The sequence below is a fragment of the Chiloscyllium plagiosum genome, chromosome 16 (genome assembly GCF_004010195.1).
Source record: "Chiloscyllium plagiosum isolate BGI_BamShark_2017 chromosome 16, ASM401019v2, whole genome shotgun sequence".
In the NCBI taxonomy this organism is placed as follows: domain Eukaryota; kingdom Metazoa; phylum Chordata; class Chondrichthyes; order Orectolobiformes; family Hemiscylliidae; genus Chiloscyllium; species Chiloscyllium plagiosum.
In genome coordinates this window covers 44,683,453-44,710,947 of record NC_057725.1, presented here as the reverse complement: position 1 = coordinate 44,710,947, position 27,495 = coordinate 44,683,453, and the positions used below count along the sequence as shown (strand labels likewise).

General features: G+C 38.5%; 1 protein-coding gene across 1 annotated transcript in view; it reads right to left on the bottom strand.

Annotated features, from left to right (window-relative positions):
• The window catches only part of otog (otogelin), a 217,220-nt gene that overhangs the window by 8,113 nt on the left and 181,612 nt on the right, over nucleotides 1–27,495 (bottom strand). Inside the window, exons 39-53 of the mRNA XM_043706414.1 lie at nucleotides 24,915–25,101; nucleotides 22,062–22,282; nucleotides 20,494–20,632; nucleotides 17,262–17,453; nucleotides 16,823–17,035; nucleotides 15,420–15,524; nucleotides 13,668–13,772; nucleotides 11,426–11,527; nucleotides 9,888–9,986; nucleotides 9,756–9,796; nucleotides 9,594–9,669; nucleotides 7,884–8,062; nucleotides 6,267–6,371; nucleotides 4,337–4,456; nucleotides 2,010–2,055 (exon numbers count right to left, since the gene is read on the bottom strand). Of these exons, the coding sequence (XP_043562349.1) occupies nucleotides 2,010–2,055; nucleotides 4,337–4,456; nucleotides 6,267–6,371; nucleotides 7,884–8,062; nucleotides 9,594–9,669; nucleotides 9,756–9,796; nucleotides 9,888–9,986; nucleotides 11,426–11,527; nucleotides 13,668–13,772; nucleotides 15,420–15,524; nucleotides 16,823–17,035; nucleotides 17,262–17,453; nucleotides 20,494–20,632; nucleotides 22,062–22,282; nucleotides 24,915–25,101 (1,930 nt within the window). The remainder of the gene's footprint in view (nucleotides 1–2,009; nucleotides 2,056–4,336; nucleotides 4,457–6,266; nucleotides 6,372–7,883; nucleotides 8,063–9,593; nucleotides 9,670–9,755; nucleotides 9,797–9,887; nucleotides 9,987–11,425; nucleotides 11,528–13,667; nucleotides 13,773–15,419; nucleotides 15,525–16,822; nucleotides 17,036–17,261; nucleotides 17,454–20,493; nucleotides 20,633–22,061; nucleotides 22,283–24,914; nucleotides 25,102–27,495) is intronic.

Here is a 27,495-nt window from a genome sequence, read left to right as displayed (position 1 = left end):
CTCTCCAACACCAATTCTTGGCAAATATAAATTCCCTTCAGTTGAGGTCCTTTAGCCACTGTTACCTCAGGGAGATTGCTTGTGTCTTCCCCAGTGAACACCGATCTGAAGTACCAATTCAATTCTTCTGCCATTTCTTTGTTCCCCGTAATCCCCTGTTTCTGTCTTCAAGGGCCCAATTTTGGTCTTAACCATTTTTTTGCCTTTCACATATCTAAAAAAGCTTTTACTATCCTCCTTTATATTTTTGGCCAGTTTACCTTCGTACCTCATTTTTTCTCTGCGTATTTCCTTCTTAGTAATCCTCTGTTGTTCTTTAAAAGCTTCCTATTCCTCCATTTTCCCACTTATCTTTGCTATGTTATACTTTTTCTCTTTTTACTTTATATGTTTCTTAACTTCCTTCATCAGCCATGGCCACCCATGCCTCCTCCTAGGATCTTTCTTCCTTTTTGGAATGAACTAATCTTGCATCTTCTGCATTATACACAGAAATATCTGCCATTGTTCCTCCACTGTCATCCATGCTCAGGTATTGCACCATTGCAGAGGTCAGAGAGGAGGGTGGGGGAAAGTAGCAAAGAGTACAATGGGTGAATGGGGATGGGGATGAAGGTGATAGTTCAGAGAGGAGGGTCGAATGGATAGGTGGAAAGGAAGATAGGCAGGTAGGTCAGGTCATGGGGACGGTGCTAGCTGCAAGATTGGAACTGGGGTGAGATGGGGGGAGGGGAAATTAGGAAACTGGTGAATCCACATTGATGCCAGGGTTGAAGTGTTCTGAGGCAGAAGATGAGGTGTCCTTAGCAGAGTTGAAATGTTGGGCCACGGGGCAATGGGGTTGATTGGTGCGGGTGTCCCGGAGATGTTCCTTAAAACGCTCTGCGAGAAGGCGTCCAGTCTCCTCAATGTAGAGGAGACCACTTCGGGAGCAACGAATACAATAAATGACATTGGTGGATGTGCAGGTAAAACTTTGATGGATGTGGAAGGCTCCTTGGGGGCCTTGGATGGAGGTGAGGGAGGAGGCGTGGATGCAGGTTTTGCAATTCCTGCGGTGGCAGGGGAGAGTGCTAGGAAGGGAGGGTGGGTTGTTGGGGGGTGTGGACCTTGACCAGGTAGTCACGGAGGGAACGGTCTTTGCGGAAGGCGGAAAGGGGTGGGGTCCATTTGGAGGTGGCGGAAATGTCGGCGGATGGTCTGGTTTATGCGAAGGTTGATAGGGTGGAAGGTGAGCACTAGGGGGGTTCTGTCCTTGTTACGGTTGGAGGGGTGGGGTTTGCGGGCGGAGGGGTGGGATGTGGACAAGATGCGTTGGAGGGTATCTTTAACCACGTGGGAAGGGAAATTGTGGTCTCTAAAGAAGGAGGCCATCTGGTGTGTTTTGTGGTGGAACTAGTCCTCCTGGGAGCAGATACGGTGGAGGTGGAGGAATTGGGAATACGGGATGGCATTTTTGCAGGAGGTAGGGTGGGAAGAGGTGTAGCTGTGGGATTCAGTGGGTTTGTAAAAAATGTCAGTGTCAAGTTGGTTGTCATTAATGGAGATGGAGAGGTCCAGGAAGAGGAGGGAGGTGTCAGAGATGATTCAGGTAAATTTAAGGTCGGGGTGGAATGTGTTGGTGAAGTTGATGAATTGCTGAACCTCCTCGCGGGAGCACCCTAAACGTCTGTTATACAACCCATGTATTATATTGAAACATTTCTTCGCAGTATGATGTCAATGGTCCATCTTTTGTGTCAGAGTAAGGATGTTTTCATAGTGGGTTATTATTATTTATCATCTTATTTTTTTTTTAAATTCTAACCTCAAACACACTGCAACCAGACAGTCAGCACCCCAGATGCAAACATTGATGTTAAAGCAGTTGTACCTTAAAATGGGATTGCTGAGAACACCAACAAGTTGCAGACACTGTTGACTTTTTCTTTACAGTAAAGGATGACTTTAAATTTGTTGCTGACCAGTGATTGACTCAAATCTGAAATACCAGTTAAATGCATACTCACAGCTTTTACAGCAACCATCCATGTAAACTATAACTGATCCTCCAGTCTGGAGAAGAAAAATGTCAGTTAAGATAATGAAAGCTGAATTGTGGACATTGAAATCAAATCTATATTTATCCACTGGGAGAAAGAATTCAAATGAATCCAAAAGATCTGTGAATCCCTGAAGTTTGATTCGATGAATTAAAAAAGCTACTGAATGTGAATTATTCAAAATAATGTCAGTATTATTAGAATGCACACAAACAAACTTATGTTTGAGATTTGTTACCAAACTTGAATGCTCAAGGTTTTATATCTGTGGACCACATAAAACCATATCACAAAGACATGATTATAATGTAAAATTTAAATTCACATGTCATGGATTTCCTATATATTAGTTGAGAGGATCGTTCAGAAAATGAGAGATAATTTTTAGCTTTATACATAAAAACAATGAAGACAAAACAAGGGAGGCATTCTACATCTTTACAAATTTCTGATGAGGTCTCCGCTGAAGGATTGTGTACAGTTCTGAGGACCACACTTTGAGGAAGGTATCAAGGCCTTATGTAAGGTGCTTTGGATTTTTTTCCCAAGGATGCTACCAGGGATGACAAAGTTCAGTTATGTGGAGAGATTTGCAAAGTTGAACTTCTTTTATTAAAGCACTGAAGGTGATGGGCAGATTTAATAGGTAAATTCAAAATAATGAGGCATTTTGATCATTCCTACCAAATTAGATTAGATTACTTACAGTGTGGAAACAGGCCCTTCGGCCCAACAAGTCCACACCGACCTGCCGAAGCATATTCCACCCAGACCCATACTCCTACATTTACCCCTTCAGCTAACACTACAGGCAATTTAGCATGGCCAATTCATATAACCTGCACATTTTTGGATTGTGGGAGGAAACCGGAGCACCCGGAGAAAACCCACGCAGACATGGGGAGAATGTGCAAACTCCACACAGAGAGTCGCCTGAGGCAGGAGTTGAACCCGGGTCTCTGGCGCTGTGAGGCAGCATATTTCCTCTGACAAATATGAGTCAGGACATCAGAAGTCATTGATTTGAAATAGATGACAAAAGAACTTGCGAGGAAATGAAAAGTTTGCATGCTTACATGATCTTACTTAAGACCTGGAAATCACTACTTTAAAGGGTTATGGAATCAGATTCCATATACGCTTTAAAAATGCAATTTAACATATAATTAAGAGTCTTTTTAAAATTTGTTTACAGGACATGGGTATCAAAAGCTAGGCCATCCACCTTCCATTCCTAATTGTTAAATGATTGTTAAGAACCACCACACTTCTGTGGGTCTACAGTCACACGCAGAACAGTAAGGATGACAGATTTCCTTCCCTACAGGGCATTAATGAGTCAGATGTATTTATTTTTCCTGACAATTGACATGGCAATCATTAGACACTTAATTCCAGATTTTATTTAAATTCTACAGTCTGCCATGGTGGGTTTGAATCTGTGTTCCCAGAACATTACCTGAGTCTCTGGATTAACAGAAAAGTGAAAATAGCATTAGGCCTCCTTATCTTGAGGAAACATCGAGAGTGAGAGGCTAAAATTGGATAGCGTTTTCAAAGACCTATCACAATTGTGATGGTCTGAATGGTCTCTTTTTATTCTGTAAAATTTTAAAATATTATTCTATGATTTTGGAAGTATTATAGAAACAGCATGCCCACATCATAAATCTTGAACCCATTAATTTCTGCTCTTTATTCATTTGGTTTCTAAATATGGTACATTATTTTATGGCCTTGAGGGATGTTAGGTGAGCATCCATCTCCATTTGAGATCTACCACTGCTAGATTCACTAATATCATGATGTGCAGGAATTACAGAAATTAAACTCACGTATGAATTTTTCTACTGATGTTTTAAACCAAGGTGTGCCAATGGGCCATTTCAACAAAACAGTTATTTAAATAACATGCAGTGGTGTTGATGTTTTATTAACATGCTGTGCCCTGAAGCAGAAAATAGCACACACACACCCCTTAACACATAATTAATAATCAATCTTTGCCAAGCCATATTAAGTCAAAGAAAATGACAAAGAAAGTATCACATCAAACAGCCATTCACCAAGGGTGATGTCAAGAAATTTTGTAACAATATAACAAGTCACAGAATTTTAAGACTTTGTTTTCATTTGCAATTTTGTCACTTATTTAAAAGGATAAATTAATCTAATTTGAAAGTATCCGAAAATGACGACTTCTTATCATAATGATGTGCTTCTTAGTGTGAAATAACCTATAATACATCCTCATTTAAACCATATAACAGCATGTTGATATGTGACACACTGACCTTTAAGCATGCAGATTCATTGAAAGGAGGACAGCTAATATTTGAGGTGATCAAGACAGGTCCCAAAATTGTGTCCATGCAGTTATGCTTGACACAGTTGGACATCCAAGATGTTCCTGGCTATTAGAAGAAAAATATTGAAATGGGATAAGACTTTTTAAAGTAAAAATTGCATACAACAACAGCTTAAACTTTCCTGTCACTGTGAAGATATTTTATCAGTAGCATTATATGAAAGGAAGAGAATATGTCAGGATGCCATGAGAAATTTAGCTTATAAATATACAATTGGACTTTTTCTTTGGAGTTGACCAACTTTCATTTTTGGAATCATCTTAAGGCTTTTATACTCTAGGACAGCAAGCCACTAGTTCAGCTATATGAGAAAAGCATTCTCAATGTAAAACGTAGTTATTCCAATTTTAGGGTGGCTCAATGGTCAACACTGCTGCCTAATAGGGCCAGGGGCCAAAGTTTGATTTGATCCTTGGGCAACTGTCTGTGTGGTGTTTGCACATTCTCCCTGTGTCTGCATGGGTTTCCTCTGGTTGCTCTGGTTTCCTCCCATAGTCAAAAAATGTGAAGGGTAGGTGGATTGGCCATGCTAAATTGCCCGTAGTGTCCAGGGATGTGCTGGTGAGGTGGACTAGCCATGTGAAATGCATAGTTACTGGGATAGGGTTAGGCATGGTTACTGGGATAAGGTTGGGGGGGAGGGAGGGTAAGCTTTGGGTCTGAATGGGATGGTCTTCGGAGGGTCAGTGTGAACTTGATGGGCTGAATGGCCCACTTCCACACTGTAGGGATTCTATGATTCTGTGAACTTCCTTTCAAAATATACATGAATTATCTCTTACTGTAATAGCAAATGGCATAAAATGGAACAAACTCTGGACAAACAACTTATTCCAAAAGAAAGTGTCCTTTAAAGTCAGAAAATAACTTAGTAATTTATAAAATTTAAACACAAATTATGCCAGTTGATGAACAAAATCAGTATCAGATTTTTTTTTTAAATCAGAGGCAGCGTCTTTTCTGATAACTCAGTAGTTGAGTGTATTCTAAGCAAAAGGCCTCAGATTTAATCCCTTGACTAGTGAGTTATGTGACCTTAATTTGTCAGAACTGAAGCACTGGAATTAACTTCAGCAATATTAGATAGGGAAGGGAAAATATGAAGGTGCAGATTGTTAGTACATTTCCGTGACTGATCTCTGATTCTTCAATGAATATAACCATTATTGATTTTGGGCCTCAATAAGATCTTGACAGGCTATTTGATATCTGAAAATACAAGCTCAACTCTGTCCTCACCTTGTATCTACACAGCTCATTTCCAGCAGAGATGGCTGGATGTAGGTACGCATGCAGAGACCAATTACAATGCTCCTACGGTCATTTCAGTCGAGATCAGTTAGATCAGTATGGCCAGGAATTGAACCTGAGATATTTTGGACAATTATCAAGTTGTTCCAAACCTGCAAACATTTTTAGTTTGATTTTATCATTCTCTATTAAAGCATCAAATTGCAGTTATACAAGAGTATGGAACATTAGATCATTTAAACTGCAATGTGTGTCGAAATGCACAAATTAACACTCAACTACCTGCATGGTGTATTTTTCAATCTCAGTCTTGTTGGAAGATACTTCAAAGTTCCCCAAAGTACATACATCAAACACCTGAATTAAATTGTGTTAAATCCAGTTTCTGGTCCTTTCCTGAAATTGGCTATTCTAGCACAACAGATAGTGAAAATTTGGTAATAAAAACAGAAAAATCTGTAAATATTTAGCAAAACAGCCAACATCTATGAAGACATAGAAGTCAATGTTTCAGGTCTTAAATCTTCCCAACATTGACATCTTGTGTAAGGCTCTCAGATTAGAAATTTGTTTAATTTCAATCTTGTTTGCCTTCAATATTTACCTTGAGCATGGTAGTTGTTCTGTTCTCAAAGTTGGCCAGACAGGATACATTCTTGCATTGACCACAGCAAGTTGTCAGGTCAGAAGGAGGAATATAAACCTGGTTCTGTGAAGTTAGTTGTTAGCAGGTATTAACATGTATTTCGTGTAATACGTTGATAAGTCACATTATATAAAATAACTAACTTTTAAATTGTATAAGCTTAACTACATTTATAAAATCAAAACATAAAAAACTCATGTAATCTGACTGAACAATTTTTACATTTGTATTTTCCATATTGGTTTATATAGATAGCAACACCATTACTGGTTTATAGCAAGTTGCAGTAAGAAATATTGCTCTTCCTCTTCTTTCAACTTACTTTTCTTTCTTTACTGTTATTAATTACTAGTTCCTGGTTGAATGTATTCAACAAATATCTGGAAACTGTAGCATCTTTCCAAAATAATATATCTTTAATTGGAAGACAGATTCTGAATGTATTTATTTGAGCATGGGGCAGATAATGTAAGATGATCCTACCTTCACATAATGTACATAGATGTATAATTTCAGCACAACTAATAAATAGAAATCTACATAGATGCACTTGGTCATGATCCCACTTTAATCCTAGAGCATTAAGATTAATTGTAGTAGCCCTATTGCTATGCCACTTAACACTAACTTGCGACAAAATTAGGGATCAGAGTGAGTTTCACTAGGAGATGCATTGCGTCTTTAGTAAGTCAGTAGAACTGAAGCTGACAATTACCAAAACATTTTCACATTTCTCTCTCCACATTTTAAAATAGACAAGTTTCTACTGCAAAGTAAAATTCTGTAGGTGCTGAAAATCTGAAATAAAAACATAAAATGATGGAAATACTCAATCGCATCTGTGCGAAAAGGAGAAAAAAATTCAGGTCCACAGTGAAAAGTCACTGACCTGAATTGTTAACTTTATTATCTCTCTGTGGATGCTGTCCAAGTTGAGTATTTCTTGTGTTTTCTGTTTTCCTAATAGTGAGTTCTTACTCTTAATTTGTCTTACTTCCATTGTTACATGCCCTGTATTCTACCTGTCTATGGGAATTTTATCCAGATGACTTAGAAAAAAATCAGATGCTCCTCCTTCCAAAAATAATCATTTTATACAACCTAGTAGATAGATGCTCAAAGTCCAGGAATATGTAAATTACTAACATGCAAATTCTTTTTGCACTGCTTATGTCTTGTAAGTTAATCGTATAACTAGTACCAAGAAAAGTGGACAATATTCATTACTTTTTCATGGAATTGAACAGATTTTCTTCTGAATTACACCCACAAATATAAGGAATACTGTTTTCAGTCACTAGTGTACACAGATCAGTTGATAACTTAGAAGAACAATATAGTGCCACTAATTTAGTAGTTTATAATTTAAAGTACTGAATGAAATCCATCCTTCCACTAAGACTTTACTGGATCAGATGCTAAAATAAATGTTGGCTTAACTTAAGAGCTTTTATGCTTTTAATGCAAACATGTACTACAGGTTTTTTTTGTAGGCTTTCCAATAACTACTTTAACAACATCAACAAGTAATGAAACAAAGATAAATAGGACTGTAGCATAGCTACGTATTGTCACCATTTCACATCGAGCTGAGCAGTTGACCATTCTAACAAGGAGTTGGTAAAAGCCTGTGTTGTTGTCCAGATTATAGGTACAATGTGCAGCGTAGCACACTCCATCTGCTGTATGCTCCACAATAGTCTGTCCGGGGTGTAATATACCCCTTTCCCCAGCGACACAGACATGGTCATTTACTGTAACAAAGCAAACAAAAATAATGCCGCATTTTTAACCTTATTGTCTTTAATTTGAGAGCATGCACGATGTCGCAAAATATTCATAATATAGATTGCAGTGTTTTTTCTTATGTTCAGAAACTGCATGTTCATAAAGAAATCATGAGTTATGATTCATTTTAAGAAATGTACAATAGAAATGATCAATATAAGGTCTAGGAAAGAATTCCTTTCAAATTGCAAATAGGTCATTCTTTGGAAATGGCTTCCTATGGAAGTATGTCCAAAATGGCATCGTATCTGTTTAATTGTTTTTGCGTATAAGTGCATTCAATCACTGAAGTAGGGATGTTTCTGACAAAAATTACATGGTGTTATACCAAGGCACTTCATTCTATAGCACTCAGAAATCCTTAGGAGTGAGCTGAAATCTTCAATACTTCACCAGATAGACAGTCAGAAGATAACATTCATGGAAAATTCAGAAAAGTCAAAAAACTTAGTCACTCTTATTTGCTGTTCTGCATTTTAGTGACTGAACTAAGAACAGTAAAGAAAACTTAAGTCTTAACAATGGCCAAAGAATTAAAAAGGAACATTTTGTTCCATGCATGTCTTTTTTATACTTTACATTATCACTTCAGAATAACCTGGAGAGAGATTCAGCAGGAATATGATACATATTTGTTGAGAATTATGAAATAGTTCCTTAAATGTTCATTAACTATCCTGCCTCTGTCTATGTTCCTAATTCACTTTCATCAATCGTGTTCATACTGTTGTAATTGCCTTTCTGATTAACACACTATTTTCTGACCCAAGATATTTATTCCCAAACTGATTTCAAAATTATCTCATGTCATGATTACCTTTCCCAAGGGGATGATTCCATTTGTGCACTGTTTTTCACAATCTAAGAGATGTCCCCAAGTGCTTTACAAGCAGTGAAACAGTTTTAAAGTGTAATCTCTGTGTTGCAGGTAGTTTGGCAGCCAATGTGCATGGATCAAGCTTCCACAAACACCGAAATGCTAATGTCCAGATAATCTATTTTGCTGTTATTGATTAAGAGCAAGTATTGATTGGGCACAACACATAACTACTTGATCTTGTTCAAAATATATGTGCTCATTTATGTCTGTCTTAAAGAAAAGACAAGACCTTGGATTAACATCTCATCTGGAAGACAGCACTCATACAGCTGGACTACAGCATCTGCACATACTTAGAATTTAAGACTCTGGAATAAACAACTTTGAGGTTCAGAGGCAGAAGTGCAACCAACTGAAATAAAGGTCAGCTCATACCAGGCACCTACCATCCACTTCTTCTGCCTGCTATGGAACATTTCTTCATTTTTATAAGTATTATAAGAAGAAAAACCATCCATTAGCCAATTGCTAAATCTGCCCAATTGCTTCAATAGTTCACGATTTACTTGGAATAAAATGACATTTTTGTACTCTCACATAATTCTCAACAGTTTGGTGAAAAAGTGTTGCTTGCAATTAAACTAGGAGTAACTGTACAATGAAATGATTGCACTTGCCACATTTGTAATCCAGACATCGACATGGATTGGCTGTGATATTTCCACGTTGCTGTTCTGTAACTAACACTTCTCCCTGCAAACCAAGTTACGGAATTATTATTTTTAAAACATCAGACAAAAGCAGCACATACAATTGAAAGATAGGAGTATGTTACTTACCAACTTGCACTGAGGTTTCAGAACTGAATCACAAGCACATTCTGAAAAAAACAATAATTATAAACAAGATACTTTAGTCATGGAATCTGGCAACTTGTTGAAATGTTTCCAAATTTAAAACTGTCATCTTACCACACGAATGAATTGGGCAACACTGATCTGGACTCCAAGCCTCAGATACTTTCATTCCTGAAGGACATTGAAACTTTGGACAACGATTGGTTTCGCAAACTAAAAAGAAACAGAACAGAAATCATTAGAAATTAAAAAGAAGAGCCCAGAAGATCATGAATTGAGCCAGGTTCTGGTTCAAGACAAGAATCATAGCATTATCGGGCTGAAGCTTTTTTTTAAAATTAAAGTCCAACTTGCATCAAGCATTTGGAAGAGTTTGTTGTCCTGAGGTTTGAGAGCTCTCTTGCTCTATCTAACCTAAATCTCCTCACTAATTACCCATCCTGCCTCTATTGCCATTCCAGTGGATATCCAAACTTCCAGACCCTGCATATTTCAGCTCATTCGAAGGCTAGCTACCAACATCCAATCCCACCCCAAATCTTGATCACCTATCACCCTGTTCTCTTTGACTCACATTGACTGCTAACTTCATTCCATACCCTCTTGAAAATTCTCTTCCACATGCCTGCATACTTATCCTCTTGTCATTTGTTAACTGTGAAACCTCTTGCAGCTTTTAAACCACCCTTTCCATTCCTATGATTTTCACCTTGTAGCCACCCTGCTTTCACCCCACAAAGCCACTCCCCTGCACCACAGCTCCAAAATTGGCTGCTGTATCTTCAAGTGTCAAATCTGTTCTATCTGGAATTTCCTCTATACCTTCCTCTCATTCTCTTTTGCCCTCTCTTCCTTTCAAACTCTCCTTCAAAGTATTTCTCTAAACCAAAACTTTTAACTGAGATTGTGAAAAGACTGTGTATTAGACGTAGGCATTGTAATTAAATGCAAGAGAGCTGAGAATAGCCTCTCCCGATTTATTGGACCATACGGATTGTGCCTATCCATGAGTCTGAGAAAACAACAAGCACATGAAACATTGAAAATGCGAGATATCTTTCTTTCTTCCCCCCACTGTTCAGTACCAGCTTTACTGACAGGCAACAAAAATAATCTCCAAAGGCCTCAGTCAATGATGGAGCTCCAACAGACTAAGTCATGAAAGTCACTCAGGGTGAAAGTGCAAGAACATTCTGACCAAGGCACCCTTGAGCTTAATGCTAGCACCATTACAAAGGAGGTGTTGTGATCTTCTGGTTGCTGTTTTGGAGAGTGGTTGTAAGGCTCTAGAATCAGCAACTATTATCGCTGCTGCATACCCCTCATGTTTGTAGCGGAATGAGCTTTTCTTCCAGGGTTCTGAATGTGCAGTCTGACAAACAGCAGGTCATTGCAAATAACCTGACTCCTAAAGTACTGATGGGGGCTCACATGAGGACATCTCAATTCAGTCCAGCTGTGCAGACAGTGTAAAACCTGTCTCTAAAATACCTGCTGAGATAAAATTCTATTAATAAGAGCAGGATCAGCTTCATACTTCTTGGATTCTGAAACCAGATTACAGCTTGTGTTCTCTCTATTACGACTAGCATTCATGAATTCATAAAAAACAACTGTTACATGCTTTTTATAGAGTAAAATATTATTCTTACCACATTGGTAGGCTGGACAACACATCTCAGTGGTATTGTTGTTTACGATAAGGATTTCTCCTTTCTGGCAGGTGGGAATTTTGTCAGCACAAGCACCACACACTAATTGTAGGGAAATAAAGTGTTACCATTGTGTTCACGCAAGTATCAACATTATTTCTAAGGATCAATTAGAAGTTTCAATTCCAATATTTAGCAGCTCAATTTTATTATACTGAAGCTTAAAAGGAGATCTTCAAATTTACAAGAATTGCCTCATACTCACTTCCAGTGGGATGTCACAAACACACACACATTCCTCCCTTATTAGCATTCTGCAAGGACCATTCCTTCCAGGACACCCTGGGCCATACCTCTTCGACTCGCAACACTTTCCCACAGCAGAATTGCAAAAAGTGTTACAACTGAACGTTTACCTCTCACTTCTCACTATTCAAAGCACCAGACATTCCTTCCAGATGAAGTAGTGATTTAGCTGCACGTCACTCAATCTAGTTTATTGTATTTGCTGCTCACAATGGGAGACCATTTTGTCCATAAAAATGACCCTGAGCTTCCAGTCGCCTGTAACTTCAACACACCAGCAAGTTCCCATGCCAAGACTTCTGCCTCAGGCCTGATGTAGTTCGAGCGAGACCCAGCATAAGCTCAAAGAACAGCATCTCATCTTTCGTTTGGGGACTCCTTAAGATTCAACATCGGTTTTTGATTCAGATCTTTAGCATCTGCATTTCTTTGTTTCTTTTCACTTACACTGTTAGTCTAGCTGGTAAAGCCTTTCAAAACATTTTAAATGACACATTAAATTATCATTACACTTAATTTGCCTTCATTAGCCCTAAAAAAAGCTGGATATGAATGTAAGTTTGCTCGCTGAGCTGGAATGTTCATTTTCAGACGTTTCATCACCATACTAGATAACATCACCAGTGAGCCTCCAGTGAAGCACTGGTGTTCATGACTGGTGACATCATTTCCTGTGGTGATGTCATTTCCTGTTTGTTTTCTCAGCATGTGGTAAATAGGGTCAAAGTCAATGTTTTGTTGATAGAGTTCCAGTTGGAATGCCATGCTTCTAGGAATTCTCATGCATGTCTCTGTTTGATTTGTCCAAGGATGGATGTGTTATCCCAGTTGAAGTGGTATCCTTTCTCATCTGTATGTAAAGTTACTAGTGAGAGTCACTCATGAAGACATGACCCACTCTCACAAGTATACTTACACACAGATGAGAAAGAACAACATTTCAACTAGAGTAACACATCCATCCTAGGATAAGTCAAACAGAGACATGCATGAGAATTCCGAGAAGCATGGCATTCCAACTGGAACTCTGTCAATAAACACATTGACTTCAACCCCATTTACCACCCTCTGAGGAAAAGAACAGGAAATGACATCACCACAGGAAATGACATCACCAACCCAAGGAAAGCTGAACGCATAAATAGAAAGAGGGTCACTAATACCAGTGCTTCACCTGAGGCTCACTGATGATGTTACCTAGTATGGTGACAAAACGTCGGAAAATAAACCTTCCAGCTCAGTGAGTAAACTTACATCCAGAACCTCAACCTGAGCTGCAAATCTTCTCAAAACTCATTAAAGCTGTTTATATAAAGCTAAATGTGTAAAATGTCAAAGTTTGCCAGTATTAAAAATAATGCTGCATGTTTTCTTTTTACTTTAAAGTTTGGATATGTTTTATGTCTGTTTTAATTCAGTGATGAACTTAATTTTGTTATCTGAAATTTAAGATTAATGGGATCCAGCACTTTTAAATTTCTTATTGCCTGTGAGAACACATTGATATGATTGGCTGTTTATCCTTCTGGCTGACATCAATGCTGCTCTATTCCTGAAATCAGCTTGATTTAAATGACTATATTACTGACCACAAAACCTGGGCCCTTCCTATTTTTTTGCACAAGTTCCAACAACATTTAAAATAGCAAGAAAAATGTTAATATTATTTTGAAAGCTCTGGATATATCTGTGGAAGAAAACTGATAAAATGTTAAATGGGAATAGAAAGAAATTTGTCCAAGTAAACTTTTAACTCCTTACAATTTGGATCTATATATAGACTTCCATCAAATATTTTAAAATCAAATTTGGTTCCTGACAAAAACATAACGTAATGTAAGGTGAAATGTGAATCACTGCTAAACTGATTGGAATAAGCAATGTTTAATAAGCAAATATGTCATTTTTAATCAAACATGTACATTGTGCAACTTACTACAGATGTATGCTAAGCAACAACTTCCATCGGCACGGGTAGCAATTAAAGTTTGGTCCTCTAGACAAGTTGGAATGTCAGACTCGCACTTGCTTGGATCACATTCTGCAGAAAATGAACACTCTCAACCAAATAGTAAATATATATCACATATTAAAAGTTAAATATTTGTCTTTGTGTTTATTATTTTGAAAGCATATATTGTAAATTTACTCAAAATTTAAAATTTAACATTTTTCATTGTGTTTTACATTTCACACATCTCATTAACTTGAACACTGTATGTCTTGGGGTTACCTACCAGCCTCACTTATCTACTTCCACCATTTTCTTGGAGATGGTATAGGTTGGTTATATTTGCTTATTGTCACTCGCCCTGCCTGTGACCACTTGATGTCTATTCCACACCCTATCTGAATGCAAACTTGAACTTGAAGCTGCATCTCTGTGAAATGGTATGACAAGCCAATCAGTTCAAGAATAATTATGGATTGGCAACAAACACTGGCTTCGCCAGTGATCCCCATATCCCATGACTAAATAAAAGTAATTCTTTCCCAGTAACATTAAAAACAAACTAAAAAATAAGTAAACATGCAATCCATGTCTTCTCTCAATTTGCAGAACTTGAGTGTGCGATTTTGAAGACAATTATGTTTCAAAATCTCTTAAATTTAAGATAGAACAGATGGTTCTGATGGAAGGATGGTTGATTGTACAAATTCTGCCCAGAGGCAGTCCCATCTTATTTGGTTGTCATAGAGATCTGGACCAAAATGTACAGAAAATCAAGTGCCAGTTTTCAAATCTTAACACAAAAGGCAGATAAACTAGTCTCTCTGGGCATATAATCTCAGACAGACAGACATTGTTGGGTGAAGCAATAGCTGCTGTGCAAAGCAAAGGACTGTTTTATGCTGGCCACCAAATACTTTGTCAAGGAGAATTGTTTACCCATTCATAGACTTGAGACTTGAGAACATTTAAGGAGCAAGCAATCATTGAAAATGGTCATGTGGTTGGAAGTTAGTTGAGAATGGTCAGAAGTTGAGTGAAGGGATATCCAAATGACTCTAGAAAACTTGTCCTTGTGGCAGAGTGAAGGGAGCCCATTGAACAGCTAGCTGGTAGGAATAGAGGAATTAATCAATCAGTCTGAAGGTGTGGCTTAATGTGCAATTAGGTCTTAAAGTTTTTTCAATTGTGCTAATTAGTTAGTGGGGAAGTAATATTTTTGCAGTTTCATATGCAAATTGCCTATCACAAAATATTTTGTTGATGCTAATTTTAGTTTCTTTGTCACAGTAAATATTGCAAGTGTAAAATATCATTTGATTCTTTTAGTCAGTTGCTGAAAAATTTACATCTCTTTTTAAAAGTTAATAATATCCATGGGGACGATGACAGGAGCACTTGAGTATCAATGAGGCAAGAGATTGTGGTCTAAAATCCCACTCCAAGAGAATTAGACTGGTGTCCTGGTCAGTACTATTCACTTTATCAACAACATCAAAGCAGTTTAGCTTGTAACCATCATAAAGTTGCAGGTACAAGGTTTGTTTCAGAAAAAACTGACTTCCAAATCATTGATATTAAACAGCAACTAAATGTATCTTTATTTCACAGCTTTTAACAATCTTTGAGATGTTCTTTATTTTTGAAAGTGTTATATAGTGCAAGTCTCTCTTTTCCCATGCAAACTTCCATCATCCCACTCAAGATTATACTTCAGGCCGTGTTACATACACTTACCACAATAGAAATCAGGACAGCAGAAGTCTGGTTTGTAAAGGGTGATGAGCCTTTCTCCATAGTTACACTGAGGAGCAAAACTCCCACAGACCGTTTGATTGCAAGCTGAAAACAGAGTAGGGTGACAGCACATCATGCATTAACATGAGTAAGTAATTCATTGTTACATTGGTCCAAAAGCATTACTGTACTTTAAGCTTTTTCAAAGTTATACGAATCTTTTGGCTTATTTAAGGAAAAAGACTTGCTGAAATGCACTTTCCTTAACTCCAATTTGATACACAATGTACTAATTGCATAAAAACAGCGATACCATTCGTGTAACTCTTAATAAACATAAAACTTCCAGAAGGATGAGGGGGAATCTCATAGAAGCATGTAAAATCCTGGGACTGGACGGGCTAGACACGAGAAGAATGTTCCCAATGTTGGGGAAGTCCCGAACAAGGGGTTACAGTCTAAGAATAAGTGGTAAGCTATTCAGGACTGAGATGAGGAAGGATTTCTTCACTCAGAGTTGTGAATCTGTGGAATTCTCTCCCACTAAAAGCTGTTGGGAACAGTTCCTCAGATATACATGAAGGAGCTAGGTGCGGCCTTTGCAGCTAAAGATATAAAGAGGTAGGGGAGAAAGCAGAGTGGGACACTGAAATTGCATGATCATATTGAATGGTGATCCAGACACAAAGGGCCGAATTTTTTATTTTCTATAAGACTACATTTTCTCAACTTATAACGTAGCTCTAGAACTGCTACTGTGTGTCAGCCGAAATTATAGAAACTGTCCAATTTTCATATTCATTGATTTGCGTTAACTTTTCAAAAATTATTTTCATCATTGTTTCCAGATAGTGCCCGACAGCCAGAAGGTTAGTGGTCGAAGCATCCATATTAGACTACTGACTGGTCTGCAGAACTCAGTTTGGGGGAGCTGCATACATACAGGTTGCTATCAAAGCAACACGTTAATTATTTCTTCAAAATTAGTACCAATGGACTACCAAGTTGCTACTCCATTAAATCCCTTTTATGCTCCCTCTATTCTCAACAATCCTGCCCTATTTGACAGCATATCTGAGGTGCAGCAGACAGCATGGCTTCCTTTGCATATTGATTAATTTTGAAATTTAAGGTCAATGTTGTAATCTTGAGGCAATTAGAAGTTCAAATTTTCAAAGTGCAGTTGAAATTCTGGACCTGGAATTGAATTATTCACTCGATGGAATGATTAGAGCACAGTCTTAGGTTCAGGAAATGGAAGAGACTCTAAGTTTAATTTACAGGATTCACAATACTTTTTTTGGACACTACAACAATGTGGCTACAGTGTAATAATTTTATGTAAACCTTACATTCTCCAGACATGATGGATTAGTCAGCTACAGACAGAATTTAATACTTACCACATATCTTTTTGGGGCAGCAGCTCTTATCACCAGCTAGACTAACCACTATTTCCCCAGAACGGTGACAGATGGGATCAGGGACAGAAGAACAGTTGTGATCAACTGTAATAATTGTCCCATTCTCCAGGCACTGGTACATGCAGCATCCATCCAGTGAGGCATCCCACTTCTCGCCAGCAGCATGCGGTAATCCCCAACTATCAGTGCAAGCTGAAAATTATAAAATGCATGTAATTACCTTAAGCAACAAAATAATTATCCATACAGTAAAATATACTGATGGTTAGTAATCTAGTGAGCCCAATATCCTTGGTACTGCAAATATCAAAGTTTTATATGCATTTATATATAATAAAAGAAGTATTGGAAGATTGTGTGGCTAGTTCTTCATGGCTACAGGTAGACGAGATAATCGAGAAATGTAGGAGAAAAGTACCACACTTCTCCTCGGGTATACACAAGGTAGAGTCTAGACGATGGAGAATGGTTCCTTCTGGACAAACACATCCTTCACTCAGGATAGAGCATGATGCATCCTCAGATGGAAAGAAAATTCTGTTTTGGCAGGTCTTCGCTTCACACATGAGTACACAAGCCTGGTATATCATGTTAGCAGGACATGTAAAGGCTGAAACAACAGGAGGAAAATCATTTGTTGCTAATTTGTTTAAGGTTAAGTTGAATTCATATACATTTTAAAAATTGAGCAAAGTACATTTTACAATGTACAAGTACAAGAACAAAGTACAAGAGCAAACTCCTATTTATAAGTAGATTCATTTTTGCAGCTGGTAGCCATGATATTTAGTCATTGAGACATATTCCCATGAAGCAGCAGATCTTTAACAATAATACAAAAATTTATTAAGTAAAAGGTGGCTCAGTAGTTAGCACTGCTGCCTTACAATGCCAAGGACCTGGGTTCAATTCCTGCCTCAGGCAACTGTCCGTATGGAGTTTGCACGTTCTCCCTGTGTCTGTGTGGGTTTCCTCCAGGTACTCCGGTTTCTTCCCACAGTCCAAAGATATGGAGGTTAGGTGAATTGGTCATGCTAAATTGCCATAGTGTTAGGTGGGTTAGTCAGGGGTAAATGATGGGGAATGGGTGGGTGGATTGCTCTTTGGAGGGTTGCTATGGACTTGTTGGGCCAAAGGGCCTGTTTCCACACTGTAGGGGATTGAATCTAGAAAACAAAAATATTTATATTCTTCATTTTCCAATTTAGGTGGCTTAAACTTAGTTCTAACAACTTGAAGACTAGTTTACAAACTCTCCTGACTTGTAAGCTGCACAAGCTGAAACTACTTCTGCTAGGGTTATGGGTTCCTCTGATCCCAAAACTTGATACTCTTGCTAAACTGAACTCTTGTTCATTCTGAACTGAAGTCACAAGCTAAACTAATGGGCTCTGTTCTGTGTAGGAGAAAGTGAGGTCTGCAGGTGCTGGAGATCAGAGCTGAAAATGTGTTGCTGGAAAAGCGCAGCAGGTCAGGCAGCATCCAGAGAACAGGAGAATCGACGTTTCGGGCATAAGCCCTTCTTCAGGAAGCCCTTCAGGAAGTCCTTCTTCAGGAAGCCATTCCTGAAGAAGGGCTTATGCCCGAAACGTCCATTCTCCTGTTCCCTGGATGCTGCCTGACCTGCTGCGCTTTTCCAGCAACACATTTTCAGCTCTGTTCTGTGTAAACTCAGTTGTACAAATATTTTATCCTCTAAAACCAGAGGGTCCTTGATTGAATCATATGCGATCCAGGAATTGATATATTTAGGTCACTGTTTCAAATGGCTTTCTAACCCCATAAAATAAATCTTTCAGAGAATAAACTAAGATCCATCCACCACTATTACAAAACCTAACCCAGAACATAGGCCCATGACTACGAGTGAGAATCCCAAAGTTCTATGAACATTTTTAACCCTTTAGAGAGCTGTTACAGGGACAATTGATGTAGACGCAAAAGCTTCTGTGTAGGACCAATGGAATGTAATACCTAAAGGTCTCAAGGAAATTTCAGGCCAGGACTGTGATCTCTTTTGATTACAAAGATAATGAGGGGCTAACAGTCTCCTGCTCAAGTTAAAATTCACACAACAATAGGTTATAGTCCAACAGGTTTATTTGGAAGTACTAGCTTTCGGAGCAATGTTCCATCATCAGGTAGCTGTGAAGCAGGATCATACAACACACCTTTCTTTTTTACATCTTTGTCACCTTTTTAAAAATTATCTCAAGTTAAAATCTCCAAGTTGTCTCGAGAATGTGACTGGAAAGAGGTCCTGGGATTTACGTATTAATGAACCGAAACCTGCAACCCATTCTAAAAGATGAAAGACTTAACAGAAATCTAGGTTTGTTCAATACAGGTATATCATTTCAGTTGCATGACACTGAAATCTTTTGCTATAAATTCTGTGTTTTTATGATCCTGCTCCACAACTACCTGATGAAGGAACAGTGCTCCAAAAGCTCGTACCATAACCTGGTGTTGTGTGATTTTTAACTTGTCCACCCCAGTCCAACACCAGCATCCCCACATCATAGTCTCCTGCTCAACAGCAAGGCACCACCCTTGCATTATGTCCCAAACTGCAGGCACAGTGTGCGTTTTTCCCTTTGAAGAATCCAGAAGGGCAGGAGTTTAAAAGCCTGTTCCAACTCTAGTGGACTAGTAGGAATGAATGTCTTTATATGTACCAGTCTGGGTTTGATAATTAGCATGGTATGATTGTCACAGCCAAGAACTATCCCATAGTTAGCCATGTTGAGTTAAAAGTCACCTCTAACTCTATGTGCTGCAAATCAGTTAAAAATTAAACGGAGACAAAAGACTCTCGCTTATTCAGAAAATTCAAACACGGTTGAAAGACATCAGAATTATAGAATCTCAACCAATCAGTTTATTGGATTATGAAACCAGCTATACAACTACCAAAGTTGTTGCTACAGGTAACCACCATTACAATGACAGCACCATTCAACTGTCATTCTAGGTTCACCATTCACCATTCAACAATTTAGACAGTAATCCTTTTTTTTAAATCTCTATCTTTGTCTTACCTCTCATTTCTGATCTGTGCGCATGTGTGTTGTGTTAGTATTTCTTCTTGCATGTAGCAAATAATAAACTCACTCCTTTTGTTAATTTGAGAAAGCCTGCTTGAATTAGCTACTTTTAAAACCTAAGTTTTTTTGAGTCCAGGAGAAAGGAAAGGTTCCTTTCTAAAGCAGCCTTGCTGCATCCAACAGTGGACGAGCAAAGGAGGGTAGCCAACAAGTTTTTCCTCATCCAGGTTCTTAACATGTTGGTAATTCCCTACACAACTGAAACAAATCAGAAAACCTCACCAGGAGTCTGGTCATAACAGAAGCACAGAAAAATGGCATTGAGGTAGATTATCAGCTATGACTTGCCTCACAGCACCAGGGTCCCAGGTTCAATTCCAACCTTAGGTGACTGTCTGTGGGGAGTTTGCACATTCTCCCCGTGTGAATTGACCATGCTAAATTGCCCATAGTGTTAGCTGCATTAGTCAGAGGGAAATGGGTCTTGGTGGGTTATTCTTTGGAGGGTCAGTGTGGACTTGTTGGGCCAAAGGGCCTGTTTCCATGCTGTAGGGAATCTAATCTAATCTAAACCTATGTCAGTTTATTTAAACCACTACTTACAGCAATAGTCTGGTTTCCTCCACTCTAGGCAAATGTTAAATTTATTACAGAGAGCCACATACGCAGCCAGAGCAGAACAATGGTTCTTCACAAACAATGAATCACGGATCCAGAGCTCACAAAACATTTCTGGAGAAACCTAGCATGAGAAAAAAAGAAGAAATTCTTCACAATGTTGCAGTTGTGGTGGTCTGTTGCATAAACAATGATGAACAAGATTTCATTGAAATATCTTTCACCAGTATCACGAGATGTGGTTTGTTACATCAATTCAATATTAAATGTTTATTATTCCCTTTAATATGTAAATTTCTCAAAACTAACTACTAACAAGTAAACATCAAAACAAAAAATGTTGATTGTGAATGATTAGTAAAGATAGCAGTGATTCAAGACGAACAGGTTTGTAACACAATTAGCAGGATAGTTATAGACTTCAAGGAGACAAAGACATGGCAAATAGACAGGCAGGAGGCTGGAAGAACACAGCAAGCCAGGATTATCAGGTGTAACCCTTCTTCAGGACATTGACCTCTCCACCTCCTGATGCTGCCTGGTTTGCTGTGCTCTTTCCGCTTCCTGCCTGTCTGTTTTGGATTTCAGCATCTGCAGCTTTTTTGTCTCTCACTACAGACATGGGGAAGCCATATACATTATTTGAAACTCAAAGCAGAGAAGTCAAAATGGCACTTTAGGAAGTATAATGAGAACAAGCATTATAAACTAAATGGAACAGGTTTAGTGGAGGTGATGAAACAGAGAGACCTGGGGAATGACACAGCTAAATCAAGGCAGGTGAAAAAGACAATGAAAGAAAAGGGATATTTGGCTTTAAAATTAGAGGCACAGAATACAAAAACAAGGCCATTAGCTGGTTAGGCCTTAGCTAAAACATTGTGTCTTATTTTGGTTATTGAATGTTAGAAAATTGTCAACGTCTTTAAGAAAATGGAGAGGAGATTTATCAGAATTATGTCAAGATTGAGGAGAAAGTTAGGACGCTGGTATAGATTCCTTGGATAGGTTCTCAGTTGCAGTAATGATGTACATGAAATGCAGTAAAGCCATATCAAACCATAGCATCCCTTGCAAACATTCATATTTGATCCTTCCCAACTGCAGAATGAAGAAGATGGAGAATGGACTCAAATACATCTGAATCTTTATGCAGTGCTAGTATATCCAATGGTCATTTACATTTTATGGACAAAGTTCCAAGATCAATCATTGTACCAAAAACTAAAATTTTTTCCACCTTCTGTAGAGGTGTGTAATAATATTTCTGAGCAGGTTAGATACTTTAGGAAAGTATCTAAACCATTACATTGCGACATTTGAAGTTGAAAAGAGCTTTAAACTCACTTCTCAAGCAGCACCTGTCTCCACAGCCTGATGAAGGAATTTTGCCTGAAACGTCAATTTTCCTACTCCTCGGATGCTGACTGACCTGCTCTGCTTTTCCAGCACCACTCTAATCTTGACTCTAATCTCCAGCATCTGCAGTACCCACTTCTGCAGACTCTGGAATTATATATGCATTGTTCTGTGCGATTGTTATAAATACATACTTGTGCATGACAGAGGGAAAACGTCTCACTTTGGAGCATTCTGAAACATTCAGAGCAGTTGCTTGTAGAACAGTTAACCTCTTGACGTCGACTCATTATCATTCCTGTCTCTGTGCTGGCCACTGTCCAGTCTTGAATGAAGGTCAATGGATCGTCATCTTTTTGAAGAACTGTGCCATTTTTCAAGGTTAGGTCATTTATTGGGTTTCCATCACAGTAACCTGTATATATAATAAGGACATTTGTAGACATAATCTTGTCAAGTCAATGAATTATACTTTTTCAAGGGCTGGTGGATTGGGGATGTTGCATGTAGATAAGTGGAGTTGAGACTGTAACCAGATCAGCCATGATGTTATTGACTGACAGAGCAGACCCGAATGGTAGAATGGGCTAATCCCATTTAAGTCTGATGTTCCTAAATTTGTGTTGTCAAGCATCAGAAAGGAAAGTAGACTGATTATGCCTAGGGTATTCAGAGATATGTATCTCTTATATTTTAATAAAAATACTGATGTTGAGTTGTATTTAAATTTAATAAATTTGCTGAGATTTCACATAATACCAAATGAGATGTAAATTATTATAAAAGCAAAATATTGTAGACGCTGGAAATATGAAACAAACAGAAAATAGGAGAAAAACTCAGCAGCTGGAAAATGTGTTGCTGGAAAAGCGCAGCAGGTCAGGCAGCATCCAAGGAGCAGGAGAATCGAGGTTTCGGGCATAAGCCCTTCTTCAGGAATGAAGGCTTATGCCCGAAACATCGATTCTCCTGGTCCTGGGATACTGCCTGACCTGCTGCGCTCTTCCAGCAACACATTTTTCAGCTCTGATCTCCATCATCTGCAGTCCTCACTTTCTTCTAGAAAAACTCAGCAGGTCTGGCACAATCTGTGGAGAGAAAAATAGAATTAACGTTTCAAGTCCTGTATGACTTCTTCAGAGAAGAACAGTAGGAGTAATGCCAGACTCAAAACATGAGCTCTGTTTCTCCTACCACAGATGCTGCCAAACCCATTGAGTTTGTCCAGATGTAAATTAATTCTGTTTTAAGACATCACTATTTTATTTAATACCTAGTCTCTTTTTATCTCTAAAATTTTGATGATACCATTTACAGCATTTATTGCATTACGACTCATAGAGGTTACATTTCAGGAAATTATGTAAAATAAAAATCTGTAACCAAACAAAATAGCTGAAATTAGGAATTATGTTATGAATGACCAAATTGGCCAATTAAGAACAACTACATTGCAAAGGCATTCAACTTAGTTAGTATCACATTTAATCACTCAGTTTTAATTTGGACATTATTCATTAACTAGCAAAAAGCATCAAATGCCATTCCTAGCATTTATATCCATTTGAGTTGTCACTTTGAAATTTTCCACACTTTATGAGTTGCTGCTAAAAATAACCCATATTCCATAATGTCCCTACATAGACAATATATCAAGCAACAGCACATGAAAAACATTATGCAATGACCTTTAAACAAAACATTCCCCACACTTCTGACTGAAATATAAATAATGTCACATCAATAACACACTAATACCACAAGAAAGCTTACTGCAGAAAATACAATGGTGAAAGGGTAATGTATTATGCTACCAATTAGAAGATTGGGAGAAAATAGACAATATGTATAAATGGATCTTCTTCTGTTTGGCAGGATGTGGTGAGCAGACCAAAGTTATAGCAGCTAAATTTGCAGACAACACAAAGGTAGAAAGGAAAGTATGACTTCAAGAAGACATAAGGAATTTGAAGAAGAATATAGACAGGTTGAGTGAGTGGGCAAAAATCTGGCTTGTGGAGAAGGATGTGGGAAAATGTGAAGCTGTTCATTTTGACAAGAAGAATGGAAAAGTAGAGTATTAAATAAATGGACAACAACTGCAGAAATCAGAGGGGCAGTGGGATTTGTTGTTCTATGGCATGAGTCACAACAGTACACAATTAAGGCAACTATTGAGATGATACTTATTTTCTTATGAGAGAAATTGAACATAAAAGTAAAAAGTCAATCTTCAGTTATAAAGAGCATTGACAAGAGCACATCTTAAATCATACAATCCCTACAGTGTGGAAGCAGGCCATTTGGCTCATTAAGTCCACATTGACCCTCTGAATATCTCCCTGCAGTTGTTGTTTCTTTATATATGAAGGATGTAAATGTGTTGGAAGTAGCTCAGAACAGTTTTACTAAATTAATAATTGGACTGAGTGGGTTGCCTTATGAGAATTGGTTGGTCAGGCTGGGCTTTTTTCCATTGGAGTTTAAAAGGGATAACTGGATTGATGTTAATAAGACCATGAATAGTCTTGGCAAGATGAATGTAGAAAGGATGTTTCCAAGACATCCAATGATATTTGTCTTCCTGGTTTTCTGCATTAAACAGCATTGGGAATCGTTCCTTCCAGTAGAAGCCTAATTGGCTTCAGCCACCTTGGAGTTCCAGGGAATGTTTGAGGAGTGTTGCCACCAGCTCTCTAGCTGATGGACAGGCCCATCATTGTGGTCATTAAATTAGCCTATTGCTCCCTCAGATTTCCACATGGAGCCACCTACTGCCGATTACTGTTTCTACCTACCAACCTTGACTTGAATGAGATCAGTTAAGATTCCAGTACAACTCATCCAAATCAAGTGCAGAACTTGAAATCAGACAATTGCCAAGTCCTGACAACCCAAATGCACCACCCATCTCGGGGCTGACACACCTCTCCCTGCCTGCTGGTGGACCTATTGTATTGCAGTTTGCAACAAAATGTCTTTTCTCTGTTTAGCATGAAAACATTTTGCAAATACATTAGCACATAAAACAACCAATGTTTACGTACCGCAGAGCCCCATAGTAGCTAGATTTTTATTGGGTGTGCCTGTGTCAATAACCATAATCCCTGTATTGTGAAACCATTGTATGCGTATACCAGCTGGAGTCACGATTGTGTACATACTCCCAGTATCAATGATTTCAAAGTCAAACCTTCGGAATGGAGTGTAGCCAAACCTTGAATTAATGCTCAGCTGAAGGAATATGAATAGAAAAATGATTTATGTACAATTATTTGACAATGAAAAATCAAATACGTAATCAAAAGTCTTTAAATGTGGTTGAATTGACTGGAAATCACACCCATTGTAATAGTTGTTCAATCAGGATGTGGATGTCGCTCGATCAGTTCTATAAAACAAAGTATCCAATCATTAATAGGTTTGCAAAGCTAAATTATGCCTTTTCTCCTCAAATTTCGATATAATGAGCTGATGTAGAATCAATACTTTATCAATGAAAAAGGAAAACATCGATACAGCGAAAATCATTTCTCACTGTGTACTTTCAAATAAACCTGTTGGACTGTAACCCGGTGTTGTGTGATTTTTAACTTCCTCTTAAAAGCCAGACTTTGAGCTAAATTTTACCATGGAGTCAGGGTTGGGTTCAGAGATGGGGGTGGTGCAGGGAAATCAAATTGTTGCATGCTATGATGGCTCCCCAGTGTTGTTTTGCCTCCAGATGACTCTCACAGGGGCCAACAAGCAGCTGCCATTGGAATCAGAAAGCTGCTGCACAAATGCAGACAGACAATTAAGACATCTAGTGCTATACTACAGAGCCATTCTCAGAAGCTGCCAATGTTTTCTTGTGCCTGACAGCCCCCTGCCTTGCTGGGTTTGGAGCTTGGCAGTTATACTTAGAAGCTGCATTTGAGCTTCCTCGTACTTTTGGCTCACTCATTGAGTCAATATAAAAAGGTAACAAACCTTGGTCATGACACAAACATACTGATGGCCCTGCTCCAAGTTTAAATTTTCAGCAGGCTTCTGACATCATTCCCATTTTGGGTTACTGGGAAACAAAGGCTACTTCCTCCAATATGGATCATGACACCTCTATTTTAAGAAATCCGCAGACTGAGTCAGTACAGAGATACAATGTTATACATGCTTCCGCCAGGGCCTCCTTAAAATTTGATCTGAATACTTGGGCCACTCAAGCAGAGTCTGGAAGCATGTAGTAGAAAAGATGAACTACATCATTAGAGCAAGCTGTGCCCTTCACAACTGGAGGAAACAAAGGGAGAATATCCTGGATGCAGAGAAAAATCAGGAATTCACAGAAATCTTCTGAGGATGATGATCAGGATATTGACTGGGAGGCATATTGAAGACAGCATGGTAGAATCATGCATCACTGAGCCTCTTTGGTAACCAAGATGCACTACAGAGTGAGAGCCAGTTCCTGTCTTGTAGCACCTGATGAGGCGTGCAGACATTTTAAATACAGTACCAGCAGTGGTGAACACTTCTGCCTCTCCCACTAAATGATCCCATGAGTTGGGGACAAAAGAGCATGAATGAAAAGGTGGTTAAGAGTCAAAGATTGTGTGAGAAAACTCACTGTGAGCCATTGCGAACAAAACACCACTTCACTTGACAAAACACTAACTGAAAAAGGGAAAATTTAGTGCAATGTCCTTGCATTGGACAGAATGTGGAGGGGATCTTCCAGAATGATATCAATAAGGTTGGTGAATTGCAGAGATATAATAGATTTGGATGTGCTCTTCAAACCAGACAAGGTTAAGGAAGATTTAATGGACATGTTCAAGATTGCAAGCGGTTTTAATAGAGACATGGTGAGAAACTATTGTTACTGCTAAGGAAGTCTGTAACAAAAAGTTCCTGGAAGTAATAGGGAGCATTCTTTTTGTATTCTGAGCTAACATCTGGTGTGTGCAACCTGAGAGGGCATTAGAAGTTGATTTCATAATCATTTTCAGAAAACAATTGAATAATATACTTGAGAAGAAGATATTTACAAGACAGCAGACGATTTTATTTTATTCCTTCACAGGATGTCAGTGTAGCTGATTAGGCCATCATTCATTGTCCATCATTAATTGCCCTTGAATAGGTGGGGCAAGTTATCTTCTTGAAATGGCACAGTCTACTGAGGATAAGTATGCCCACAGTGCTACTAGGAAGGATCTTCTAGGAATTTTACCAGCAAGAGAAAAAGAAGGACAATATAGTTTCAAGTCAGGATGGTGTGTGACTTAGAGAGGAACTTGCAGACGATAGTGCTCCCATGTTCTCCTCAGTGGTGGAGGTCACATGTTTGAAAGCTGCTGCAGTGCCTGTTGTAGATAGTATACACACTTATGCCTCTGTGTTCATGTTCATAGGACCCCTACAGTTTGGAACAGGTCCTTTGGCTCAACAAGTCCACACCGACCCTCTGAAGAGTATCCCATTCAGACCCATTACACTACTTTATTACTCTGCATTTTCCCCTGACTAAAGACATGACCTCCACATCCCTGAACACTATGGGCAATTTAGCATGGCCAATTCACCTGACCTGCACATCTTTGGATTGTGGGAGGAAACTGGAGCACACGGAGGAAACCCATGCAG